Consider the following 26,826-nt stretch of genomic DNA (forward strand, 5'->3'; position numbering starts at 1 on the left):
CCCACTGGGAAGCAAAGCATGGGTATTTGGTAGAGGACTTGCTCTTGGAAGATTTAGAGCTCAAGTTCTTGACTAGGCAAGTTCAAAATAAGTACACAGACTTATTTATAGGCATCACTGAAATTCAAAACTGTGGAAGTGTGCCTGCCACTAGACAAAACAAATCGGTGATAAAAGAATTGCATTCTATAATGCTGTCTGCATGACGATAAATAGGCAATTATACATTACAGTCCAGAGTCCGTATGGGATATATTACACATTGCAGTTTTAATACCATAAAAGCTGAGCAGTATGAAGATCAGACAAATTAATGAACTAATTCCTATCACTCAAAGAATGCTAACAAATTTACTTCCCATTACAATACTGTTTTTTTTCCAATCAATTTACGCATATTCACCTTTGTTGACCTCAATAAACCAAAAAGGAGCTACTGAAGCCAATGTAAAATAGGGGCATGTGAAAAATGGGGTCTTAAATGGCCACAAATAAATTTCACTTAAATACTTGGCTCTTAGCCCAATGTTAAAGAATGTACTTCAGCCTTTACATCACAGGAGGAAAAAAAAAAAAAAGTCAGCAGAGGTATTTTGAACACCTATGGACAAATCTCCACCAGGCTCCATACATATACATATAAACTGTTACTTTTGTTCAYGATCTCCTCATCCCAAGCCTTCAGACAGCATCACACAGGATGAGCTTTTTTGGCAATCCCCTGCCAAAGCATTTAAACTAATATCCAAAGACACTGATGCTTTTGAAGTGAGAATGCAAACATTTACAAATAACATTTAATATACTTTGGTTTTGTCTAATTTATCATAAGATAATGTACAAATATAAAAATATATTGTGCATGGGTATATACATACACTTGCCACCTCTCTACCTTCAGCACGTATAATTCACATTCTCTGGTAAGAGAATTGGGTTTAGATAAACAATTTCTTCGTCAAATTTTCTTTTGTTTAGGGACTACCCAGAAGTAGGTCATGACTTTCTAATACATATTTGTTATTATCAGTCAATTCTCCAAAATAACAGTTCTTCTATAACTGATTTGCAAGCTGCTTCATTCACTTAAATACATCACACTGCAGGTTTCTATACTCCAAATCAATTTCCTGACTGTCAGAATCATGCTTCTAATGTAAACGCCACTTACAATTCATCCAATCTCATTAATTTTGCTATTATTCCATAATAAATTTTGCTTAATGGGAATTCTTGGCTTGTACTCCAGGACTTGAGCCCACATTTCAAATATGTACTTCAGCATGGTTCTGAATCCACAAATTTTATCAGTTTGAATGCTTTACACGTTTTTAAAAACATAGTTGTTTTGTTTATTAATTCCCCTCAGCCACAGTACATGTTTTRTAACTGTATCACCAAATTTAGACATATTTTCTGGGCTTGCAAAAAATGGAGGACAGCTCTATGAAACTCGGATACAGGCCGTGCCCAAAATCCGGTCACATATGCTCTGCTGGGTATTCCCTGTAGCTTTGAAATAGGCTGATTTACCAGTGAACACCCGTGAGCGACACCATCTTACCTGACAAAATGAGAAGCTCAATGATGTCCGCATCCCCCAGGAATGATGCGACGTGAAGGGGAGTTCGTTTCTCTGCATCCTGCAAAACAACAGTTTGTCCAGCTATAAAACATGGCCGGTAACTGTAAGTGTTAAAGAGCAATGCATTCTTATGCAATGTTTTATTTCCAACATGTATTTCTGCTTATAATTAAAAATGCAACCTCAGCCGGTAAAAGAACAAAATTCAAGGTCTGAAAAACAACTCCTTCTCTCAGTAGCCCTCAACTTTCCTATCGCACAGTTCTACCAGACCTTGCAGAAAAACTTTCTTTGATCTGATATCCTTTTTACAGGCAGATAAAAATCAAATTAAAACCAAATCAAATCTCCATCACATTACCGTGGTCCCCCTCATGCAAAGCCTGAATACAGCTGTGCAGAGGAAAGAAACCATCCTTTGGTGTCTTGTGGAAGCATTAGCTGCTCAGAAGTATTGCAACGACATAATTTAGACCCTTCTGGACATGTCTTTGCAACACAGTTTGTATCAACACTACAGCATCAGACTCTAAGATAGATATCTTTGGAGAATGGGTTGGAACCACACACAACAATTCTCTTAGTCTAAAAATGTTACTCTACACCATTTAGCCTAGTTGTCAATAACAGCCCCAAATGGGCTTGTACAGCCTAGACCAACCMTTAAACACACACAGATAAAAAAATTACCCAGTCAGGTCTCGGTCCTCTACTCTCGTACATATTGCCAATAATCAATAAACTTCAGAAATATAGTTATTTTTATTTCTGGCTTTTTTCAGGCTTAGGGAGTCACATTTTCAAGATTTTATTTATAAATACAGTTTTACAAAAACACCCTTGCTTTTATTCCTTTATTCAGATGATTTCAGAACATTGGCCTTTAAAAGAAACTGTTAAACATTACAATCGGGGGGGGGGGGGACACAAAAATTGATGATACTGTTAGCCATATTATGCTACCACCATTCCCAGTTCTAAATGTTTTTCATTTCAAAATTTTAACCACTAATACATGAAGTTCTAAGGGACTCACATATCCGCTAAATTCACAAGAGCAGGACAACCTACCCGCACTGAATACTGTAAATGGTAACAAGTTCACCCCGCCGGCGAGCCAGAGCAACAGAGAAGCCCTGTCGATACTTGCACTCTCTCCCTGAAACGCATCCCTGAGCCTGTCAAGTAAGATATCTTTTAACATGCATGAGCTGTAATCAATCACACTCTATTTCAGACTGTGTTCAAAGTATGCTATAAACGTGGACAAATCAGTGCTGCAGAGCCATTTGCCATGTGAAAGCGAATGCTTTCCCGCACTGCACGGCACGGAGCTGCTGGTGACCAGAATGAGTCACGTTTAATGTTATATTTGTGAGTTTTTCAAACCTCCATGATATACAGAGTCCGCAAACTCTTTTGCGGTGGGTTTTGATCTTCCATATTAAGCATGCACATAAAACACCCAAAAGACAGAGTACATGGACACTCTGGTTGGCACAGGTTGGGAGGGGGGGAAAAACCAACAAAACTTAGACTTCTGCTCACACGGTAGGCCAATTATAACAGCATTAGGAAAGTCTCCATTTTTTCTTTCAGCCTCAGAAACTCACTGTGCTTTATGGGGCTAAATTCTCAAAAGAGCTCCATATCCAAAAGCATCCACTCAGAAACCTGGTAACAAACTGGATTTTCTTGTGTGTTCAATACTTGGCAACAAGAGCTAGAGCTTCACCTTGAAAAGTCTGGCTCTGCGTAACTCGCTCGCTGACCTTCACCTTGACGTAACCCACCACAGCCGAGCTTTCGCTGGCCCAGTAAGTCCACATTATGGGACAGCATAATGTTAACTTCTCTAAGTACTGTTTCATATTGCCTGTCCTAAGGCTATCCGGTACACAAAATATACAGAGACTGATCAAACATTTGTACAAGAACAGAATCAGTTTTATCTACTTTCAACTTGTTCATTTGAATGCACGACTAGTGTCGTATTTGCAATAGTTACATGCCTGTCGGTGATAAATTTTGGAACAGCATCTTGCAAGACAGCCAAGTTTTGCAACGGAACCGAGCAGTTTGAACCGCAATACTAACAATACAYGAACGAGTAATTTTCTATACTAAGGGACCAAGGCCATTCAGTGCTTTATTGAATATAAGCAATATTTTATACTAAATTGTAAGTTTGATGGAAACTTGATAATCCAGGGAGGAAAGAACATGAAACAGAAAAGTAGAATTTTTACGCTTCTGCTATGCTATCATGCAACATTTTAAACTAAAGGGGCTGCTAATGGGTCAGAGAGGCCGGGAAAAAATGACGAGAGTATCAATGCTTCTATTAGCAAAGTGATATCCACCTGTAAGTATTCTCAGCTTTCACTTTTGAGAACAACGAAAAATCCTGTCAACTTCAATGAGAATCAAGTCCTCACAGAAAGAGGGGTTTCAGTCATGCAATTGTTTTTAAGCTTAATTTCTGCGCTTCCCAAGAGAAAAAACACCCAAATCTCTCCATTTATCACAGCTATTTATCATAACCAGCAACAAACCAGTCCAGCTATCGAACCACGCTCCTGGTGGCCTCTGCAAGGCCAGGTACTGCTGCAGCAAGACTGAAGTAGCTCCCTGCCTCCATGCCTGGCCCGTGCACCGGAATAAGTGCAGCTACAGACGTCATTCTGCCACGCTGGTAATATGAACAAATAAGTAACCCGCAATGGTCTAAAGCCTGAAGGCTATGAACAGAGAAAGAGGAATAAAAAGAGAATTTGTCATCTCTTGGAAAGGTCTGGCAGTACCTCAAATCCAAGCATACATTTTAAGGAAAAGAAACGAAAGGACGAAAGGGGGGGGGGGGGGGGAAGGAATGATAACAGGCTTACAAATAGCATTAAGACAAATAATCAGACCTGCTTCAAGTGCAGTTTTTAAAGGAACAAAAGGTCAGTAAAAGACAACAGATAAGTGAAACAAAGGCTGCAAGAAATTATTCCGAGATAAGATAAACATTCTCTCTCCAAAACTGTATTAGTGACTTGTACTAGTTCACAGAAAAGATGATGCTGCAGGCTAACCTTTTATCTGTACACATATTTTTATGTAGAAGTACAAATAAAGGAAATGAAGCATTTAACAACAGGCAGTCAAGGGGACAGGCCTCAGCAGGGAGAGCACTCAGCACACCCTTACGGTAGTCCAATGACCACGCCGACACTGATAAGGCCCTTCACAGGCTTAAAGCCGGACCAGTCCTTAAGTGCTCGACTGGCTCTGAGCCCCAGAGCAGCGGCAGATCAGCACAGCAGTGGCTCCAACCGATCGTACCAGCATACATAAAGTGTTCGGGCACGTTAAGAAGGCGGCCAACAGCTTCTCCTCAACACAGCCTATATCTCAAAGTCGATAATGGATCTGAACTTTTATATCAGCTGTAGCCGCTCAGATTAGAAGATGTTTGTGAAAGAATTATTTATTGTTAAAATACAAGTGCAGCTGCTACGGAGAATAAATGTCTGCATCCTCTTTGGCCACCCGACTGCCTGAGCTGCAGCACCAGCAGGAGCAGCTCGGCTCAGAAGGACGAGCCACGGAAGTCAAGTTACATTAGCGGGAGCAGAACGAAGAAGCGTTAGCGCTGCCACCTCCTCCAGATGACCAGAGATCTGCTTGGGAGGCAGAATAAACTGAGTTATATTAGATGCATGTGAATGACCACAACTTGATTCAAATTGATTCAAACGTAACTAACACAGTAACAGAAAAAGAACTGCCGGCTTATTAACTCCATTTACYGTTGCTAGATCTGAGCATACGGCATTTAAACAGCCCAAAGTAGCTGGTCCCACAGGAAGAAATATTCCGACACAACCTGCCTCCAGAGGAGCTCAACCCCGGGCAGCAGGCAGGGAGGCCTGAGGAGGCTAACGGCAGCTCGCCAAGCAGCTCCTGGCCAGGCACCACCGGCTGGAGCCAAAAGTAGATGCCGTTCAAAGACCATCCCTGCCTCTTCAAGATCTCCTCCCCTTCAGAAATTCTCTTATGAAAGCATGTAATTTACACAACAAATCCAAGTGCTTAGCTGGGAGCAGCAGCTGGGAGATGAAAGCCAAGCCGGGCTACTTGGGCTTGGTGCTTCTTCATCTGCTACGTACCAGCCCTGCAAGTTCCCATCTCAAAACGTAGAAGCCTATTCTAGCAACCATCATCCCCAACAGCTTCAACTTAGCCTCAGAAACAAAGATTTTCTGGACTGAGTCTTTAACTGCCAAGTGCCCATGAGGTGGAACAGATAAATATTTTGATCGTCTAGAGACAGAAAAAATATATCTTTTTTTTTTCTTATAATGTTTTCCTTTCATGGGGTTCAAAGTATTTTATTAGTTATTTGTTTAAAATTATCCACTGATCACAGATGAGGAAACTGAGACCCAAAGACAGTTGGTGGGAAAGGYTGGTGAACCAGCCAAACACTGAGAAAACACACAGGAAAAACAGCTGCACTGCAGGAGGTAGTATTTGATGATCACCCCACAACACACACGGACACTTCTAGCTGTGTCAAACTCTATCCTTGCACAAGTTATTCCAGCTACACATAAATATCATCTTCACTCACAAGTGCAGCAATGTTGCTTTATTAAAATTTTCCATATCTGTTTCGCATTTGTCAATGAATAAGACAACTATGCTTCAATAAAATGGGGACATAGAGTGCAAAGATGCTTACCTTAGCAATATGGTTACTAGCCTAAAATCAACAGCAACTGTTAAGTGCTTGTGATTATTTTAGAGCAGTTACAAAAAAAGTCCTATGCAATTTCTTTCAAACCGAATTTGATAAAGTGGGGTTGGAGAAAGATGTGCGACCTTCTCAGAAGAACATTCCTCTAATGGATTCAGCCATGTATCAGCACCTCACTGTCTGCTACCGTTGTTCCTTCTGGGGCGAAATTAAAAAAGCTTTTTGCTCCCCCAAACCACATTTCTGTATTGATTTTTTGAATACTAAAACTGGAACACAAAAGTTTTCAACTAGTTGTTAAAATCTTGAGAATTATTTTTCAATTATTTTTGCCTTGATATATTGGTTCGCACCAGGTTTGTGGATATACTATACCTACATTACTTTTAGAGGAAAAGCTACAGGCAACAGGTATATMTCTAGTACTTTCATTCTAGGTAGTCTTTCAGCCTGTTATATGAAGAAAAAGAACCAATTATTATTTTCTTCTATAATAAYTTCATGCACATAGTTTCATGCTAAAAAGATAATTTTAAAAATTAATTATTAATCCTCGATTGGAACTGTAGAAACTGCTATCCTGATTAATGGAAATATTTTAATGTTTATAGCTGTGAGTCTGCAATATAAAGCTCAAAACCTAGGGTCAAACAACAGCTTGATTTTTGTAAATGCAGTATTGACTTTGGGAGGGTTTTGGTGGCATGGGTGTAATACATCACTCATGAGTTGATGGGAAAAGCAGAAGGGCCTATACGTCCTCAGCTGTCTCAAACATTTTGGGGACAATAATAATATGAGTCACCAGCACAGATATATAGCGTAGTATCCGTTACCATATTAGCAGACAGTGGCATGCAACTGAAAATATTTCAGACTCTCAAACTGCAGCAGACACTTCCTTCCAGTTCAAATAATTTATTTATAAAATAAGACAGATTCTATTTATTTTCAAAAAGAAAAATATTTTTTCTAAATGAAAATCATACTGGTTATTTTACATTACAAGCACCAATGCAATTTCAGTATTTAATTTCCTTAAATTTCTGCAAATCCCAACCAAATGGTTCATAATTTCCTTCTGGGGAAGAAAAAAGAAAAAAAAAGAGAGTATGAGAAAAAACAATGTGATGAACAGCATACATCCGCATCTCTCTGTAACGACTTCCCTGCGGCCTCCCTCATCCCTTTACCTGTGGCAATAAACCACCCTGAAACGCAGGCTCCTGCTCGCAGGGCTCTGCAGCCTCGCCGGCAGCGCTCCCCAGAACGGTCGGGCAGGGCCGGGGCCGCGCGCCTTCCCCCGGCGCAGCCGAGGCCGGAGCGGAGGCCGCGCGCCTTCCCCCGGCGCAGCCGAGGCCGGAGCGGAGCAGAAAAAGCAGAAAGAGGGGATAAAGAGGGAAGCGATGAGAAAGAGGCGGCTGGCTTGGCTTGCAAACATTACACCGGTCACAGGGAGGAGCGCTGGACGGTCTTTTGCTTTTCTCTTGTTTGACTTCCCTTTTTTTTTTTAAAGGGAAACTGGAAGATTGAGACTAAAATGAACATTTTACAGAAGGAATTTTGCTTTAGCAGAAAATAATGACATTTCACATAAGACCTGGAACCCTACACACTTAGGGGCCGAAACAGCTGCACGTACCACAAATCCCAGGTACCCAGCACATCCGGAAGCATCACGAGATGAACCCAAAGCTCAGTCCACCCACTCATACCCCCTCCAGAGTAAAAACAGTCAGGTAAAAGAAAAAAATCCCAGTCTTCCCAGATGTACCACAATCACCCCGACACTTCTAAACGTACCAAACGGTGCGGGTTGAGGGCACCCACCTGAAACTAACCCAGGGGCTGGCCGGCCAGAGCTGCCGGTTCTGCCCCACGCACCTGGCGGCCCGGACGCCACCCGCCGGCAGACCTCGGGCGTGGAAGCAGTCAGCGCTCAGGCGTAGGGAATCACTCACCACCAGCCAAACAGAGCGGTGTCCTTGCCCTCCAGATGCAAAAGCAGTGCTGCGCTCCCCCAGTGCACAGCTGCGGACCGGAGAGGTCAAAGCGACCGCGCTCTTGGCAGACTGAGCTAAAAACACACGCTTCTAAGCCAAACCCTTGCAACTTCCACTTTGTTGCAAAATAGAAGTTACAATTATAGCAGCATCTAGAATATAGCCATGTTTATAAACACACGCTTCCGGGCTTAGGAAGATCTTAATTATTTTACCAGACCAAAAAAAGTAACCTTCTAAGGCTTCTGATTTGCTCTAAACTCTTTCCTCCGAGATTCATTTTCTCTTAGGTAGTATGTATATATTTTACTAATTTTGCATAGTTTCTCCATGTGCCTTTTTCTTCTGCCTTCCTAATACCTCTGTCATTGCAGGTTCCAAAATACGATCTATAAAACTTCAGAAGTCCCAAGTGTTTGCTGTAAAAACAGGGTTATATTTTATTTCCCTACCCTACTTGCATTCGAACCATTTCAATATTAACACAGCTAACCAAAATGATCAACAAAGGACAAATCACTGCCAAGCAGTGTCAGAATTTCCTCTCATGTGAGCAGCCAAGCACTAGAGAAACGCTAACATGGAAGTAATTAAAAACACCCTTAAAATAGAAGCATAAGCATGCAGTGCAAATTGCCAGCTCACAGCACAGGGGGGACATACTATCCTTTGATCTTTCTTTAGTGACATTTTGAGCATTTGACACTTGTTTGTGTATTCAAAAACACAATTTTCAGAGTTTGTGTTGACAGACATTTTTCGAATTGCTCCAAACAACAGTTTGGTTTCTTGCTCCTGACAAAATAGCTGTTCAGGSAAAGAATTTTTGGATGAACTTTTACAGGGTTCTGAGCAAAAACGTTCAAGTCCAATGACATTTTCTGTTAAGTACTATGGTACTCACATATAAAATATATGCTATTCACCTAATATTGCACCCACGCTTGCAGCCGAAGGATATCCAAACATTCGTGATGCCTAYAATCACCTTGCACAGAAAATGCTATTTTGAAGAAGCAATGTGAAATACAGAGGAACCTTTAGGACTATCATGTTCATCTAGATATTTTGATAAGACCATCAAAAGGAAAACAAATATCGAGGAAACTCAAGGGAGATGATGCTTTAAGCAAGCAGTTCAGGATCTTATGCCAAGAAAACATTCAGGAATCACTGGGAAGTCTTTAAGCCTAATGTCAAGGTCTTCTTTCTCTGATCAGCTTCCCCGTTTAAACCAATGGCACATCTTTCCTTTCACTGGGCCAGGAAGGGAGCGCAGCCCCAGGTAACCAGATCTGCACGATCACCTCTCCAGCTCCTTTCTGCCTCTCTGAACCACATGTCCGGACCACACTGCCTGCAAAAGCTGCAGTGCCAAGACTACACCAGGCAAGCTGCTGGAATTAGCTACGAATAAACTAAGGGCTTTATGTCAGAAAAAGGCATGAAGAAAAGGAAGATTGATCCAGAAGTCCAGGAAACACCTGGAAAATCATCATTTTGCTGCTTCTTTGTATTCCCACCGCTTTCAGAGGCCACAAATTGCAGCCAAAAACTAGCAGGGTTCATTTCTAACAGCACAAATCAAATAGGAGAAGCCTAAGCAAAGGCAGGGGGCGAGGGGGAGCATCTGCAAAAAGAACAAGTTCAAGAAAGAATTTTTCCACTGTTAAAGTGTTTAACTACTACTTGTTTAGAGCTGCTTACCCTTGTTCTGGCTAGAAGCAAGCCAATCTGAAGTACATTAATTCTTCTGTGGGCAAATCACGGCCAAGATACAGCTTCCTTACTCTCACTGCTGAGACCTATAGCAAAGTTTTATTTCAAGTACAGTCAAATGCTGAATAAAARCTCCTGATCTGTAAAGACTCTTCATAAAAGGAAACTCTACAGAGAGTCAAAATATGCAGCTTTCAGCTGCTGACATTCATATTCTCAGTAAGAGAGAAAACTTAATGTCCCGGACTGACCTGTACATTTGGAATAATTATCATGCATTTAGGGAATTTAATGTCACCTGCTGGAGGTAATTATATTTCAGATGACTAATTAGGATTCCATTCAAGCCATGAATCTCTAACTTCCAAATAATTTCCATTTTGTTACTTGTTAATTACTAGGGACATGATTAATATCATCATTGCAACAGTTCATAAGCATGGTGCTCGCGTATCTCAGGCACACCCACAAGGCCAAGCCACATACCAAGGCGTTGACATCTTCYGTTTTGTAGATCAGCATCCGTATCTCTTCTGGGTCGCCACTGAAAATCGCTTGGACCAGTGGTGGCTGGTAAAACAAAGCAGAAAAAGCAGCGTTACAGGTTTGTTTTTTGTTTAAAAGGAGAGCATATGATTTCTGCTGCCATTTACTAATGCTGCCCACAGCCATTGCAAGTACGACCCCCGTAACAAATCAACAGGAGCTACCAGTCTGCTTAGGGATCATCTGAAAGCACGAGTGTGTTTGTACATATAAGGAGCGCCTGTGTGCACAAACAGCGAACCCCATTAGAATGGCAACTTTTGTCAAAAACACACAATTAGCCCAGATGTTCTCTTTGGCATGTAAGGGAAAAACTAATTACATCAGATATCGCTGTGTGCTTGCTTGCTGTTGGCACAGATTAATGGTCATGCAATACACATTTAGAAACAGAACATTATGCAGATAATGAATTTCTGGGCAATTACTAAACATCTTGTATCTTTTACTGAATAAATATGCAATGAGCACAGTTAATTTTAACCACCCAAGAAGCGAAATAATTATCTTATTGTTTAAAGTCTGTTATTATGCTGTTATGGATTGGAATGCGTAAATAAATAATCAGGCACACAGGAGAAAGACCATGCCATGCTCGTGGCTTTGGCAATGCTGGGCTCATTGCCCGGCAATGGGAAGGAGCGCAGCACGCGCTCAACTGCTCCGCCACACGTGCGGCACTGGCAATTCAGTCCTTGTGCCCAGGTCTGTATTGAGCCCCCAGCAGCAAAGTATCCAAGCTGGTAACCAAGCTGGCAGAACACAACCTGCTGAATTAAAAAACAGAAAACTCTCTCCTTGCTGCAAGGAACTCTGAAAAAGAAGATTACATAGCTAGCTATCCTGTGAAGAGTCGCACATATCTGAATCACCAGGAGACCCTGCTTCCCCAGGTATTTCTCCAGAAGGCAGTGTTCCCCCGAGAGCTCCCGGCYGGCCTGGGGCTCACTGCCCATGCCCAGGCTGTGCCCAGTCCTACCAGCAAAAGAGTCTATGCTGCTGTGCAATCACCAGAATTTAAAGCAACACTGCAAAAGAGAAGTATGCAGAACTACTTAAGTATATAAAACTGCAACCGTTCTTAAGATTGCAGAACTTAACTATCTTATACACAAGTTACCTGAAAATTCACAGACTGGAGGCAAAGAGGAAATACCCTCATTCCCAACCTTTTTAACATGTTATTCATCCTATTTAAATCTGAAAAATACATTCTAAGTTGATGGTGTCCATTTTAAGACACAGGGATACTCCCTGAGAAAGATTCACATTGGAATTTCATTCTTGCTGCTCTTCTGACACAGAAAGGGCTAAAGCAGCGTCTTTTATCACAACTGCTTGATGTAATTCATCAGGCTGTGGTCTTACATATTGCAGTGGATGTTTGAAAAAAGACCAGTTCCACTTTATTTCTTTTATTTGAATGCTTGTTTTTTATTGCCATGCTTCCTTCTCCCCCCATGTCAGAACAGCCACAGACCRTTCCCCACAGAAGGATGCAAACTCAAACAAAGCACATTTCATTCTCCCTAAGCTGCCAAACTCAAACAAATCAGAACCTAGCAAAGAGTGAGATGTTTCCATTTCTGCATTTTTTCATACAGAAAGAAGTAGTTTCAAATGATTTTCCGATTTATGCTCATTGGCACACTCACAGAAAGTAAAATTTTCTGACTTAGCGTAAACCTAACACTAACAGCCTTGAAAAACCAGTAAATACTTATGAAATAAGAATGCCCACAACAAAATATTTCCTTTTCATGCCCATTTTCCATTAGTATTTAAATACCAAAGTGAACAAAAAAGCATAAAACTCTTCCACTTCGAGCTGAATGGCAACACAACCTTGTGGCCAAGCAACAAACACCCCCAGCATCGTGGATTAGCTGCTGGACTCACTTTCAGGTGCACCCGACACCCAGCAGAAATTATCAGCCACATGTAAGATGAGACTTGAGAAGGAGAGACTATCAGCAAGACAAAAATTCAGTATCACTTAAAGTCTAGCAGTTTTTAAGAAGCATCCAAATACTGTTATAGGTAGCTTAAAAAAAAAAAAAAAAAAGGGAAAGTTCACAATATGACAGTTTGACCCTTCTTCCATCTGCCAGGAATCTGAATCAGACACTTGGTTTTACAGGAAAAGTTTGACGTTTTTAATTGGCATCAGCTGCTTAACATGGAAAGCAGATTCACAATAGCATTGCACTCTTTAGACATGTGATATATGTAAGATCCTCATCTCAAATTTCATCCAAAATTCCCCTGTCATATCTGCATTCCCCTTGTTATAATCAAAACCCAGCATTTATTCTGCCTCTGAAGCAGGTTATAAGTCTCACATTCCTAATACATATAGCCTTTGCAGACAACAGATAGCTGCCACATACCCATTCGCAAAGGTCTTTCAGCCCTTTTTCATGGGATTCATTTTTTATAAATAAGTTATTAGCAGTAACAGATTATTTTAATAGCAAGAGACAGGGAGGGATAACAGAGGAAAAAAAGTTAAGAGCCTGGAAATTGGAAAGAATAGATAAAAACATTATAGGTCAATATCCGTCTTGAGTCATTGCTGTGCAATTTTCTCAAATTAACTGTTCTATTTAATTTATTCTTTATTTCATGATTTTTCTTTTCTTTTTAAAAAAAAGGTATTAGGTGTGAAGTGAGCAACACATTACTGCTAAAGAATTTTTATTGCAAATTGCGTTAAGAAATTTGTCTGCGTGTGTAAGATGCACAGTCATATATACGATTGGAGAAAGGACCTCCTTAGGAGAACGTACGTCAGAAGCCCATTGCAGCGCTGCTGCCGAGACGCGAGGTCAGAGTTGAGAATGTGCGTCTGCTCGTCCGCAGCAGGGAGAGCGCGCTGCTCCCCTCCGCAGCCGATGGCGGTAAAACGGAGCTCGTGCAGCTCCCTGCGCGGAGGCAAGGGACGTCCGCTCACCTGACCAGATTACTTTCTTCATCTTCAATAACAGCTGCGTTGGTGCGCGAATGGCCTTAACTTTACATACCTTTTTCTCCTTCCTGGAGGGCAGAYAATGACATTTCCTAGTCACCAAAGAAGAGACAATATATTTTTGGAAATAATTACTAAAACCTGTGACAGCGTCATTAATGGATTATTTTGTTAACAGAAATATTTTGATTAAAAATTCTTCAAATTCAAAAGTTGTTAAACACTCAGGATGAAGAAAAAATAGAATGAAAGCAGAGAAGCTTATCGATAACTTATTGAATTAAATGAGGGTATCATTTTTGGAACGATGAACACCTGTTTGATTAGCTCAGTTCTCTAGAGCTTTCAAACTCAGAGAGGTTCAGGTGGGAGKGTTCACCTTTTTTGCTGAAAATATAAACCAGCAGTTAACCAAAACCTTTCCACATTATTTTGTCTACAGAGTTACTATTATCTTCATTAGTATGAAACTTATCAGCAAGTTTATTAAAGCGGCTGTCACATTGTGCTGCAATGAATGGTACAGTAAAAATGATTTAAAATTTTATCTGCAGACATTTTCTAACGTCAGGTGCATATGGGGCAATCAGAAGATTGACTTCACTCAAGCAGGCAAAATTATCTTGCTGAATTGAAGGCACAGTGATTTCTTCAGCAGCAAAGTGCCGAGCCCCGCGCGGCAGAAGTTGAGGTGGCTCTGCCGATGTCCCCGGAGCAGGGAAATCGCACGGACAGAGACGCCTGGCCTCGGGAAGTTCCCCCACGGAGGCTGCGCCATACCGTTCTGCAGTCGCCGGTCTCTGAACCCCGGACGAGACGACGCACTGAAGTGGACTGTCGCAGGGACCATTTAGTTATCGCGGCAGAAGTTGGTGCTGAAGCTCTCAGTAAACCAGTTAGCACTTTGCCTAGTAACTATGACATCTATTAAATATTTGGTCTTGATCCTAGATACTCTGACTCACTAACAAGGACTCCTCGGTTATTTACACAGATTTTCACTTTGACAGGAGATGGAGGCAAATAGGTAAAGGATGACTGATTCCCATGCTAATTTAATATAGTAAAGTATTTGGTCTTGTGAGTGAAAAGGGTAAGTTATATATTGATCCTTTACTCATTCTGCTTGCGTTACATCAGGTTACTGAAGTAAAGACTTGGATGGGTCCATGTACTCGTTTCTCTTTACTGGCGAGACGCAACAGTTTCCAAGCGGTATTGATTTTGTCAGTGTTTTGCCAGACAGCTTTTTCTTCTGCAGATATTCCCATTAATCAAGATTACCAGGCTGTCTTCAATGTCACATTAAGTACACGTATTTCTTTCCACTGGTCACAGTACAGAGATTACTCCTCTTCCTAGTTTTAATTTGGGACTTCTTCCCTCTGGCTGTTCATCACATGATTGCTTGAAATAGTGTTTTAGCTTATATGACTGCTTACTCATACAGGTTTAAACTGGATCATTCTCTTAATATGGAGTACATTTCCCTGGTGTTAGTATTTATACGTCTTGCAGAAACACTCTTCTGTGCAGAGCTCCACTGCTGCGACAACAGAAATTGTTCAACGCCAACAATTTTCACTTGCATCAGCAGTTAGCCTTCCGGCGGGTTTTGGGAAATTCATCAACGGTAAAAATAAATAGAACTTTACTCTTCATTTGTTATTATTTTTTAAATTGTTTCTATTACTGGGATTTCTATACACTGGTTTCTGACATCAAAGTACTGTCACAGAGCTGGTATTTGGAGAAGAACGTCCTTGGCTGATTGCTGAGGGGTGGTCCAGAGGAATCACAGGTTTTTACTGAACGACTCCTAAGGAATATTTATTCAATCACCAGAAGACCAGTGGAGAGAATCAAATCTGTAAATATGACGCGCTGGTACTCTGGACGTATTATGACAAAATGACAGCACTGTCAAATGATCAAATGTACTTGCGCAGGAGTTGTACATGGAGCAGACCAATAAATCCCCTATAAATTGCCATACTTCTAACACGACAGGAATAAAGAATTTGGGGTAAACTTAATTTTATCTTCTTATGTGTATTCCTTGTATTTTTTGAAGACTAACTCAATTATTTGCAAGGATTACACATAATCCATTGCAGACAGGACAGAGTACATGCCTACAGATTGTTACTTATTTCAATTTCTTCCACTGCGTTTACATGTTTAGGGACTGACAAACTGATGTGACACACAGAAATATTCAAACAAACTAATATTCCCAAAGAAAATAAAGTTTCTGGGTGGACGGCATGTCCAAGCTTCAAAAGACCTTTGTATTGTTTTCCAACTGTTGTTTAAAGGGCACAAAAGAGCAGTGTCCTGGCGTTTCCCTCAGAAGAGCACGGCTCTTGTCCCTCTGCCACGGCACCGCCACGCCGCGCGCAGAGATGCTCGGGCACACATGGCCAGACACTTACGTCTCAGTGCAAGAAGCATTAGTTTGTCCTGTGATGGCTCTCTGGTTCTCTCTGTGCCATTTCTAACAGCCTCTCTTTTTTAATTTAGCTTCTCCCAAGCCTCCAGCCGCTTACATCCTTCAGACCACAACAAGGTCTCCAACGCCCAGGGTGCAGGACACAGCAGGACGTGCACTTACAGAAGAGTGGCGAATCTGTCACTGTTCGATTTGCCATCACATGTCCCCGAGATGAGGTTATAAACTCTAACCAGGACATATTTAGTGTCAAGAGCAACTTCATACCTAAACTTAAAAGAGCAGCAGCTGCTGTTTGCCCACCTAACATGACATCTCATGAAGCCCTACAGCCAGGCAAGAGGTGGCCTCAGCCGGAGCAAAATTCAGAGCAGGGCTCTGCTGCCGGGACCCCAAATCTTCCCTTCCAGGAACATTTTTCTCTTCCCAGAGTAAAGGAGACGGCCAGCACAGCTCATCTGCCCAGACCTACACCCTTGTGCACACCCTCCCTTTCCCCAGAACAAAGATGTTSAGTGTGCTACAGACTACGCTAGTTCTGTAGCCAGTGCTTTCTCCCCTCTCCTGAGCATTTTTTAAAGGTTCAGTAATGCATGAATGCTTCTGGATGATAATTAATTGTTCACAAATGCCTGAATGATTCATATTATGCTAACATAGTTTGTAGGCACTTCCTACCTGTGCATGCACTGAGCCTTTCCCATAGTAGCCTCACAAATGSAGGCCTGCATAATTCTGGAAACATTCAGTGCAGAAATGGTTGGAATATGGTCATTTTAAAATGATCATCAGGTATGGCCATTGCTGATGGCATTATACAACCCAAGGTTAATCATCAGTAAACACTGTTGTTAGGTGGATGGTGATTAATCACAAGCTCCCAGACAGTTACAGGCATACAGCTGCTCCAGCTGTGGGCATTTCTATTCTGCCTTTGCTGGAGGACGGCCCAGCTGGTTCAGCACGCAGCCCCTYCAGGGAGCCAGGCCCCAGCGAGGAGCTGTGTCCCACTCGCCAGGCCGGACGCAGCCAGGTCCCGTGTATCTCATACCAATCAGGCTTAGAGGCTTCAAGTTCAGGCCCAACAAAACATCATTCTGCATCATGAGGATGGAAAAATCAATCATTAGCTTTACGTGAACAAGCATTTTTCCAAAACAACAAGTTCCAGATTCTCTTACATTACAGCTCTTGTCCATCATTAAGGATGGAGAAAAAAAAAAAGTATAATTGCTGGCAAAGGATTGGAGTAGTGGCAGCAAAGATGCCTGAAATGAAGCTGYCAGGTGCCAAGCTGAAAAATATCCTCCATTAAGGAAGGACAGCTTTAGCTTAGAGTACTGCTTATGCTACATTTGGAAAAGGACTGTCCTGAAAAGGCTGCAGGGCTGTCAGCACACACACTATCAGCTGCTTTTAAAGGATTGCCATGCCATACTAGTTTGGCCTTTGCAATTGCAGGCCAGGCTRGGGATTTGGAAAACAGACCGGATTCTTCCTGGCTCCTGCATCTCTGCTTCCCAGCAGCAGATCCAGACGGCTTTCACTTACACCCCTGCAAAACTCAGCGTCCCCAACGAGACGGAGAAAATGGCAGATTCTGATTTGATAAATAAATATAATCACGATTAATCATTTAATAAGTGATGTGCAAACCAGAATAAACTTCAGTTCACTTTCCCATAAGCACACTGCTTGCGAAGTAACGAGTAAAGACATCATAACTCACTCTGCCCCTTCAAGCAAGCAAATATACCAAGAATAACCCCATCAAACATGTCATCTTCCTGACAAAAACGCAAGTTACGACTGAATCAGAGGGAGGCGAGTCCCCGACAGTGGCCCCCCTGGCCCACGGCACTGTCCCAGTTTGGCTCTCCCCTTCGCTGGCTTTCCCCGCCACTCTCCTCCTCCAAGCAATGCAAACCTCTGCCTCTATTTGCTGTGCCATTCCCATGCCTCTGGGGCAAGGGAGCTGGAGTTTTTTATAAACACACATTTGAACACCTTTAGTTATAACAGCACACTATTCAAAAGGTATTTCAGGCCAGGGAGAGGCAATGAAAACCACAAGCAAAGGAAAAGCTATCGGGGAAAAAGCATTACTACATATAGAGACAGCTGAAACTTTAACACAGTGTTTGCTTAGTTAAGCTTTCACAATACTTAAAAAGGAAAATAGTCAACATTGATTCTGCATGTGCAATGCAAGATCAAGCCCAATATTTCTGTTCGCACAATTTCTGCCCTGCCACGCCGGACAGCGCAAAACAAGTCTCTCTGCAGAGCTATTTCTGGCTCTTCGCTTGGCTCCAGATCCTGGCTGCCTCCCATGTTTCATTAGGAAGCCTATCAGCCGCCCTCAGAGTTGCCTATGTTTCCAGGTGAACTAAAGGCTACATCCTGCCGTTCCTGGAATCCTGAAATTCTTCCGCACACAAAATATGCTACGAGTGACCTATGCTTTGTTAAACTTATCAGTTAAGGCACTGAAATAACTCATGACATGTTAAATTTAGATCACTACTAAAAAGGAAAAGAGCTAAGTTTAATTCAATTTGCCCAATGTCCTTTCCTTCATTCTAATTTCTGGAGATTGTTCGCTGGTCTTAAATTTGAGGGGTTTTTTTGGGGGGGGGGTTGTTTTTTTTTTTTTTTTTAAGTGCTTCCAGATCATATCTGAGAATTAGTTAATAAATATTGTCTTGAAGTTACATTAATCAAGTGGAGACAAAGACCCAGCATGCTGCAGACTAGTTAAAATAAGAAAGCATTTTTAGAAGAGACAAAAATAAATATAGTAGCATAACTTTTGTTATATTCACCAGCCTTTGCTTGTTACTCATCTTAGTGGCAAAAAGTGTGTTACAGACAGCACAAAAAGACTTTTTTAGAGTATCTACAAAGACTGAGGATAATCAGTCTAGCAGGTTTCCTCAACTTTTCTTGTCCTTTTGAATTTGTTTCTTCAAAGTTTCTCGGGCTTTTGCCTTTGATACAAAGTGCCTGTTGTGCAGTATCTCACACTGCACATACCCATGGCACCGTAAACAACAGGCAGGGACTGCAAGAAGCACTACCCAAACATGGAGCCGATTCTTTTCATACATTTCCAGCAGCAAACGCTCCATTATGAATCCAGCTCAGTACTTCCTGCCACACTGACATTTTGTCTCCCAGAGCTTCTTTTTTTTTTCTTCCCCCCTCCATAATCCATTTATGATCGCRGAAGGACCAGGGAAGAAGTAGCAATCCCCCTGAAAAAGGCCTGGCATCAAGGTAGTATTTCTGAGCAGAGAGCGCGCCATAAAGTCAAATCTCTAGAGGTGTGGACCTCAACTCGTGGTGCAGATATACCAGAAGCACTGAAATAACTCCCGCATTCGGCAAACGATGGGGCACGCTGGGTGTTAGCGGAGCAGCCGCCAGGCTGCGACTCCCACTAGGGCCATTCGGGCTACRCCAGCCTCTGCAGGAGCCTCCCCGCTTGCCCCAACGGCATCCCAGGGTGCCCGTCCCTATGCACGGGCAGCAACACACCCTCACAGCCAGACTCGCGCTTGGTGTAAACCAGCTGAAATCCGCTCCTCAGCAGCGAGTGCTGTGGCACGTTACACCACCCAGGCCCGCGCTCTCGCGCCCCATTGGGAAGCGCCCAGCTTTCGGAGGGGCCCACCGTTTCCTCCCGGCCAGGAGCAACACGTACAGGCAGCAGCAGCAGCAGGGGAGYGCGAGGGTGGGACGTTCCCCCCTCCCCGCAAAAACCGACCAAACAAACCGCCCCCCAGCGTCAGCAGCAGGGGAGAGCAATAGGAACCCCAGAGGCAGGTCTGCTTCTCACTAGAGATTTAAAAATAAAGCAGCAAGGCAGAGAAGCTCACTTGAAAAACATCAATCACACCAAAGGCTTCATTTCCTGCTTGCTTTTCCTGCAGCAATTCAAACACATTTCAAATACACCAGCTTTTCTTCTTTATTTTTATTTGTTTTGGTGACCAGCTGCACAGGTCTAGAATCCTAGAAGGGAAACCCCACTTTGTGTGGGGAGGGAAGTGCTCCAGGAGCAGACAGATTCACCCCGCCTGCAGCCGTCCTCCTAAACATCTCTTCGGTTCACAGGGGCCTCGTATCCTCTGGAGACCACTGACATCCTGCCTTCACCCACTGTTTACTGTAACAGCAGCACTGGCAACCGAAAAAACGCAGAGAAGAGAGAGAAACGGAAACGTTGCAAGCTTATCTCCCTTCAGTTTGTTACCTGTGAGGCTGGGACTCTTCCCTGTCGAGCTGGGCACGAGCGAGGACCTCTCCGTATGCTGCAGGCAGCGTCAGCAGCCTCTCCACGCGCCCGCCCAGCGCACCAGCGCAGCCACCCCTGCCTTCCATCTCCCTTCCTGCACGCTAAAGTATTCCAGTAATTCTCTGTCCATATTGTCATTAAGCGCTATATCCGATATACACAGCACGCACTGATGCTCATCATGCACTCTCATATAAATCCTTTCATTTTTACAAGATGAATCTCGATTTAGGCGCTACATGAAGTGACAGCTGATTCGGCGAGATCTGCAGGATCTTACTCTGTAAGCTTAGGGCTTTCACTGGCTGTGTCCGTCTTACGCAGCACACACACAAAGCAGGCGGCTGTGCAAGAGAGATGACCTTAAATTTTCAGGTACTTCCAGGCTAGGAGGGACCACAAGGACATCGGAGAGCAGGATCAGAGTTTACAGCCATCGGGCTGGAAGGAGAAGAAGATACTATTCAGTATGGAAGAGAACACAGCGTTCCCATTAGCAGTAAATCCAGAGCAGTTGTATAGTGGTTTTGTACAAGAAAGAATTTAGGACTGCAGTTTACAAACTGTACATAAGTGAATAATGTTATGAAAGAGGAAGAGACCTTAAAACAGGAATTTGGCTTGCAAGATGCACAAAGTAGTCCTTCCACTCTGCTCAGCACTGCTCAGGCTGCAACTGGTGTGAGACACTTGGGCTGGGGCACCCATTTCAAGGAACTTGAGGACCAAAACAGAGCTCTAAAACATGATTTACAGGGAAAGTCTGAACAAACTGGGACTACTCAGCTTAAAAAGAAGAAAATTTAAAGGGGACACGAGAGCAGTTTGCAATATATGAAAGGCTGTTACTGAGGGAAGTTATSCATTTTCCACACCCAAGGCACACAACAAACTGCTGCACGCAAGGAGGGCTCATTTCTGCTCCATTAAAGTCAGTGCAAATTAGGCCTATCCCAAGTTCACACCACACTTGCACAAACACAAAGCTTCAGGCAAAAAGGAGAAGCTACAACACAGACTGCGTTCCAGCAAAAAGTGAAGAACATTTATTTTCTAGCACTTCAGCTGGGTATTAATTCATAAAAGGGCAATTATCTCAATAGCGTGACACATGATGCTGGAGAAATTTCTACTGAAATCAGTAGAAAATGTATCCCCAAAAGTTTAAGGGAGTTTAATGCCTTGGGAGGCAAACACGCTAATGCATGGTACAACCAAAACAGAACTCGCACACTCTGCTCCTCTCATTCTGCAGAGGGCAACTGCAGCTATGGTTTCCTTCCCCTCAGCTCATGTACTGAGTTTCAGTTAAGGACACACATATTTTGCAGGCATGACCTCGCATGTTCCTGAATCTCATCTTTTTCTCAGCGCTGCACTGATCAGCAACACTTCCAAGGTCCTGATACCATGGATGTCCAAACCAGGCCCCAGACAGTGACAAAATCTCTGGAGCCATAAAGGTGGTACAAAACATTTTAGGGGAGTGGAGCAATATCTGACTTTCTGGGTCTTACTGTTATATCAGAGACGGACATTGCTCAGGTTCAAGGAGCTTCCTCCCGAGTTTGCACAGAGCACACAGGCTCCCTGCTGCCTATGTACTGCAATATAGCTAATGCCTCCCGAGGCGGAGTGCCACTCTATTAGCTGTCATGCTGCTAAYGAATATTCATTCCAGAAAACTTAAGAAGCTTCCCAACTAGCTTTCYCATACATAATAGGTGTCAAATATACTTTAAAGAAATTAAACACTAGTGTAAAAGTTTCCTGATCTCTCTTCGAGGGTCACTGGAGCTCACAGTGCTTGTCAGAAGAACTGTGGTCAGTTATTTCTGTTTTTACAAAATAGTCTCCTCTTTGTGGATTTTAATCTCTAGCGTTCACCTTTGCATAGCTAGTATAAAATTCATATTAAAAATGTTTAACTGCTGAGGCTGATGACAGTGTTATTTCCGTTAATAATAGTGTAACCATGTGCGAACACACAAACATCTCATCTCTTTCTTTGCGTTTGGATTGCTACAGTTGGCATGGAGCTCAGCTCAACAACCGAAGCAGATGTTTCACCTCTATTTTGAATCTGGAACAGATTAGTGATCTTAGCTTGACTGAACATAACCTGATAACTCCCTTGTAYTCACCATCAAGCAAACAACTGAAGCTGACAGGAAAAATTTTCAAGCTTTCCTGATGAAGGCAGGGTCAGCCTTTAGCAAAACCAGGTAGCCAGGCCAAAGAAATTAAATGGCAATTTAAAGAGGCTTCAAAACAGGCTGTATTTCAGAAACCAGTTCAGGATCTTTCAAGCGTAATGTGCCTGAGGTGACAAATCCAGCAACTTCAAAATGGCTTTTTACAGACCCAAATTAAACTAAAAGATGACCCCGAGAGCTGTAATGAGCCATTACACTCTCTCTTCTAGCAAGTTCCCAAATTCAGTCTTGCCAGTTAGGCACACCTACCTTTCTTCTCATCGTCTGCATACCCTCCAGAAGGGCTGCAAGGTGTCTCTGACTCTACTGTCACAGACAGTGAGAATCAGTTTATACCTTCTCTTCAAACACAATCCCACCCATTAAATACATCTCCATAGCTGAGAAAAATTAATCTTGAGCTGAAGGCTTTTCATCCAAAGTGTAACAAATAAAAAACCCAGCGCAACTAGTTGAGATGCCGAAGCCTACGCGTTCTCATCYGCCAGGGAAGGAAGGTGCACATCCTCCTCCTGCTGCTTCTCGAAGGAGCTCCCAGCCAGAGGCACRGTTTCGCGTTGAAACCCTCCAACACTGAGCAAGGAGGCAGCAAAGGGACTCAACTCCCAAAGAGGGAACACAGTTAACTTCTCTTGTACACACAGCTCTCTTCACYATCACTTCCAGTTCCTGGCATGAGTCAACTGTTACGATTTTCAGGTAGTTAGAGCTCAGCTACGTTAGAGACCATCTCTCTGTCCATAACACATCTAGACAGCTTGACTCCATCTGTCCTGGGATAAGGCAGCCAACAGGTTCCAGGATGGAGCTTTCTCTTTCTGGAGACACGAGAAGAGGGGTTGGGGGTGCTCGGCCACAGAGTGACCTTCCAGGCAGGGTCAAGACAAGCCCCACTCATCCTCGAACACAAGCAGCGCATAAAAGCCTCCTTGCAATAAAGGCGAACAAGGAATCAGCAAGCAAAGGTGAACGCAAGAGGRAAAAAGAGTGCAGTCCACTCTGGACACATCTCTGCAACACTTAAGGTGCTCAAGCAAACTAGAAAGGGGAGGGGGGGAAGGGGGAAGTCTTCACAAAAGCCTTTCTAAACCCAAACTGCCAGTGCCATTTGTAATGTGCTAGAGAGCCTGTAGCTTATTAAAGCTGAAAGGAAGTTTAATTAGTTTTTTTTGTAGATCAACACTTTAGCCTCTCATTTACTTTTTGTAAACCATCCCACTTCAAAAGTGAAAAACTTACTATTCTGTCTTGCACTTTCATATATCATGAGTCTGCTGCTGAAAAAAATGCTTGCAGAAAGGAATAAAGTTTGGGGGGAAAAAATGTTTTATCACTGAGACTTTATATGGGGTGGGAGGGGAAGAAGCTATACCTTGACTCTCAAAAGACTCTGCAAATCATGACCAACTCTCCAGTTCTGTTGTAAATACTCCTGTATTAGTCTTGTCAAAATTGTCCCACAAAATATGCAACACGACTATAAAACAAAAATCAGCCCACCATCAATTAATCAGTTAACTTATTTAACTGCTTATTGTCAAGGGAGCGGCAGTATGCCTTGTGTTATTTTTGTCTGTGCTATTCATTGAGCATTATTCTGCATCTCTCTCTGATGATAGCAACAGAAAGAGCTGGTGACAGCTTGATCAACCGGGTAATGAAATCAGGAAAGCTGAATTACAGTAACGTGGCTGAATGAAAAAAAACAAAACAAGCAGAAGGATTTCCCAATCCAGTCYGACTTTACTGTTCTTTCATGACTCCTTGGCTACCCACTCTGGCCACACCATCGTGGATGCCTGTGGTATTTCAACATTTCCTTTCAACAAGGGGCTTTTCAAGTGGTTCTGCCCACCAGAGAATAGCCCGTTCGAGGAAGAGCGTGCGGAACGTGCCAGAGATGTGAACCCCTACGGGAACTCAGCAGCAAGCAGGAGGTGGCCTTACAGTCACCCTCCTAAATGCCAGGCAAATCCCAAACCAGAGTCTGCGGAGCTACATTCATTAGCTTTTATGTTTCTTTAAAAGAGACGCAAGCAAAGCAGCAGAAGCTAATGAGAAGTGAAAACACTGAGGCTAGGCCCAGCCTTACCTCTTCTTCTGTTCTCTTTTTGGGGGAACGGGTTTGGTCTGCTACCTGTTAACTGATCTGAGCAAAGCTCTGTCCCTCTCACAGTCCTCCTCCTCTCAGTTCTTGTGAGCATCTCACCTGCTTTACATGGTGAAAATTGGAATCCAGGACCCACATGTCATGTTCACCAGGGCCTTGTTATTACTTTGGTGTGTGCTAGCTCACCACTCGCTGACTGCGCAGCACTTGAGAGGAACAGGTAGGAAACCATAGTCTTGTATTACATACCTTAGACTGAAAGGACAGGGCTAACGAAATGCATTCAAGATCCACCTGATCCTGTTTGCATTTGTGTCGAYAGTAAAAATTTTCGAACTACACATGATTTCAAGAAGAAAAGGAAGCAGCTTGTTCAAAAGTCTGCCAAATTGCTTTCACTGAAGAGGACTTCTGCCTTGGGAAGCCCGGGACTCTTCTGCTTGCACTAAACTGCCTCCGATTCCCTTTTCCTCCAGGGCAAGATGCGTAGGACGACAGTGCCTCTACATAATCTGCATCGTCTCGCCACCCAACTGAAACCAGACTGCAAACAGGACTTGCCCAAGGGGAATTCAGCCCCCCGGCACTCAGCTAAAATGAYGGTTGGCTGAGACCAAGTGCTCTTTAAGACACAGGAATATGGTGACGTTAGCCAAAAAGATAGTTCTACCCTTTTCCATCTCAGTGAAATATGGGGGGGGGGGGGTAATTATCTGTGCAGGTGATTTCATGCTGTTTTAACGCAGACAGATTCTTGTGCTGGACATCTTGCAAAAATTAAACGATCAAATCCACATAATCATAAGCAGCAGAGCGAAACACAGGAAGTCTCTCAGCCCTTTCCATGCCATAAGGGCAAGAAGATCACGGGTGGTGACCACATGTTTCTGACATATTCTAACTCCAGTTCCCCTCTTCCCCAAAACTATTTGGGTCCTAGAGGCACTTTAAGTATTTCTCACTTGAATTCTATTTCTCTCTGCCTCTACAGGAAAAAAAAAAAAGAAAAAAAAAAAAACACACAAAGTCATATTAAATATTTGAGCAGATTTCTGCAAACCCAGAGCAAGACATTTCCGATTTGGGTAAGCTTATAAAGATGCTAGCTAGAGTAGCACCGCGCTAAATTTCTACCCTCAGAGAGGGAGCTGACACTAGCTAACTTGCCGCTTTGAAACAGTTTCTGAGAAAAGCCTCAGGAAATACTTTAGGCAGGTTTCTGTGAAGAAGGAAAAAAAAAAAAAAAAATCACTTTTCTAAATGACTGCACCCAACTCCACAAGCCCAGTCTGTTTCAGATAACAAAAGCACCACACAACACAGCTTGCTCTTGTAGGAAGTAGCAAGCGATAACACTCCAGTCCTTTTGCAGTTTTTCGCTGGGGAGARCTCTCCCACTCCAGCTTTCATTCAGCCCGTTGCATTAAGAGAGCAAAAGCTGGCTGCAGCACACTGCGTTTGCTCAGCAGCGTTCAACAGAGATAAGGGGGGAAGCAAACCACGCTGCTACGTCACTCGTCAGCCTCCAGCCGCGCTTGACTCAGGCTGGATATACGCACTTGCATGCACTCCCAAGCCAACATATTCTTTGCTGCGCAAATTCTTCACCGTTCCACCCTCGCAACCAGTTAAGCCTTTCTGACCAAGTGCAGCTCCTCTCACCTTCCCTCCTGACAATTAATGTCAGACCGATCCTTCCTGCAAAGCTTCCTGAAGGCAGAGATAGCGTGGGAGAGGAAGAGGCCCAGGGGAGCTATTACTTTGCAGAGAATCATGATTGCTGGTGGCAAAGCAGTGTCAAATACGGGAGAGTGAAAAGGAAAAAATATTCCCTTCTCATTTGCTACAACCGTGCAAATGCAGCCTAACTCTCCCGGCTATTCAAACAGACAAGCAGCCTGGCAACCACCACCGATGGCTTCTGCAGCTTCCCTCCTGCCCACATGCACTAAGATTTGGATTTCTCTGGCAAATTTTTCTCTGAAATCTTACTACTGGGACTCCCAAAGCACAGCTTAACTTGCAGACACAAAAAGTGGCATTTTGTTATGCAGCTGCAGTCTCTCTTTTAGCCAGTAAGTGGTTCTACAGAAACAAAGTGTTGGTAACCTCCATTTTGCTGGATAAAGGTGAAAAGAGATATTCTGTGACTCATAACTTGCCTGGGTCTGGGTAGATTT

At 43.0% G+C, this 26,826-nt stretch overlaps 1 protein-coding gene across 3 annotated transcripts in view; it reads right to left on the reverse strand.

Annotated features, from left to right (window-relative positions):
- ANKRD44 (ankyrin repeat domain 44) overlaps positions 1 to 26,826 on the reverse strand; it is a 120,182-nt gene that overhangs the window by 73,381 nt on the left and 19,975 nt on the right. Inside the window, exons 1-3 of one of the 3 annotated variants that reach the window (XM_026081646.1) lie at positions 20,279 to 20,291; positions 10,541 to 10,624; positions 1,565 to 1,643 (exon numbers count right to left, since the gene is read on the reverse strand). In XM_026081646.1, the coding sequence (XP_025937431.1) occupies positions 1,565 to 1,643; positions 10,541 to 10,576 (115 nt within the window). In that variant the 5' untranslated portion in view covers positions 10,577 to 10,624; positions 20,279 to 20,291. Of the gene's footprint in view, positions 1 to 1,564; positions 1,644 to 10,042; positions 10,141 to 10,540; positions 10,625 to 20,278; positions 20,292 to 26,826 lie in introns of those variants that run through there. The other 2 variants (XM_026081645.1, XM_026081647.1) reach the window with 2 other exon arrangements.

The sequence above is a fragment of the Apteryx rowi genome, unplaced genomic scaffold (assembly GCF_003343035.1).
Source record: "Apteryx rowi isolate R43461 unplaced genomic scaffold, aptRow1 scaffold_559, whole genome shotgun sequence".
Lineage (NCBI taxonomy): Eukaryota > Metazoa > Chordata > Aves > Apterygiformes > Apterygidae > Apteryx > Apteryx rowi.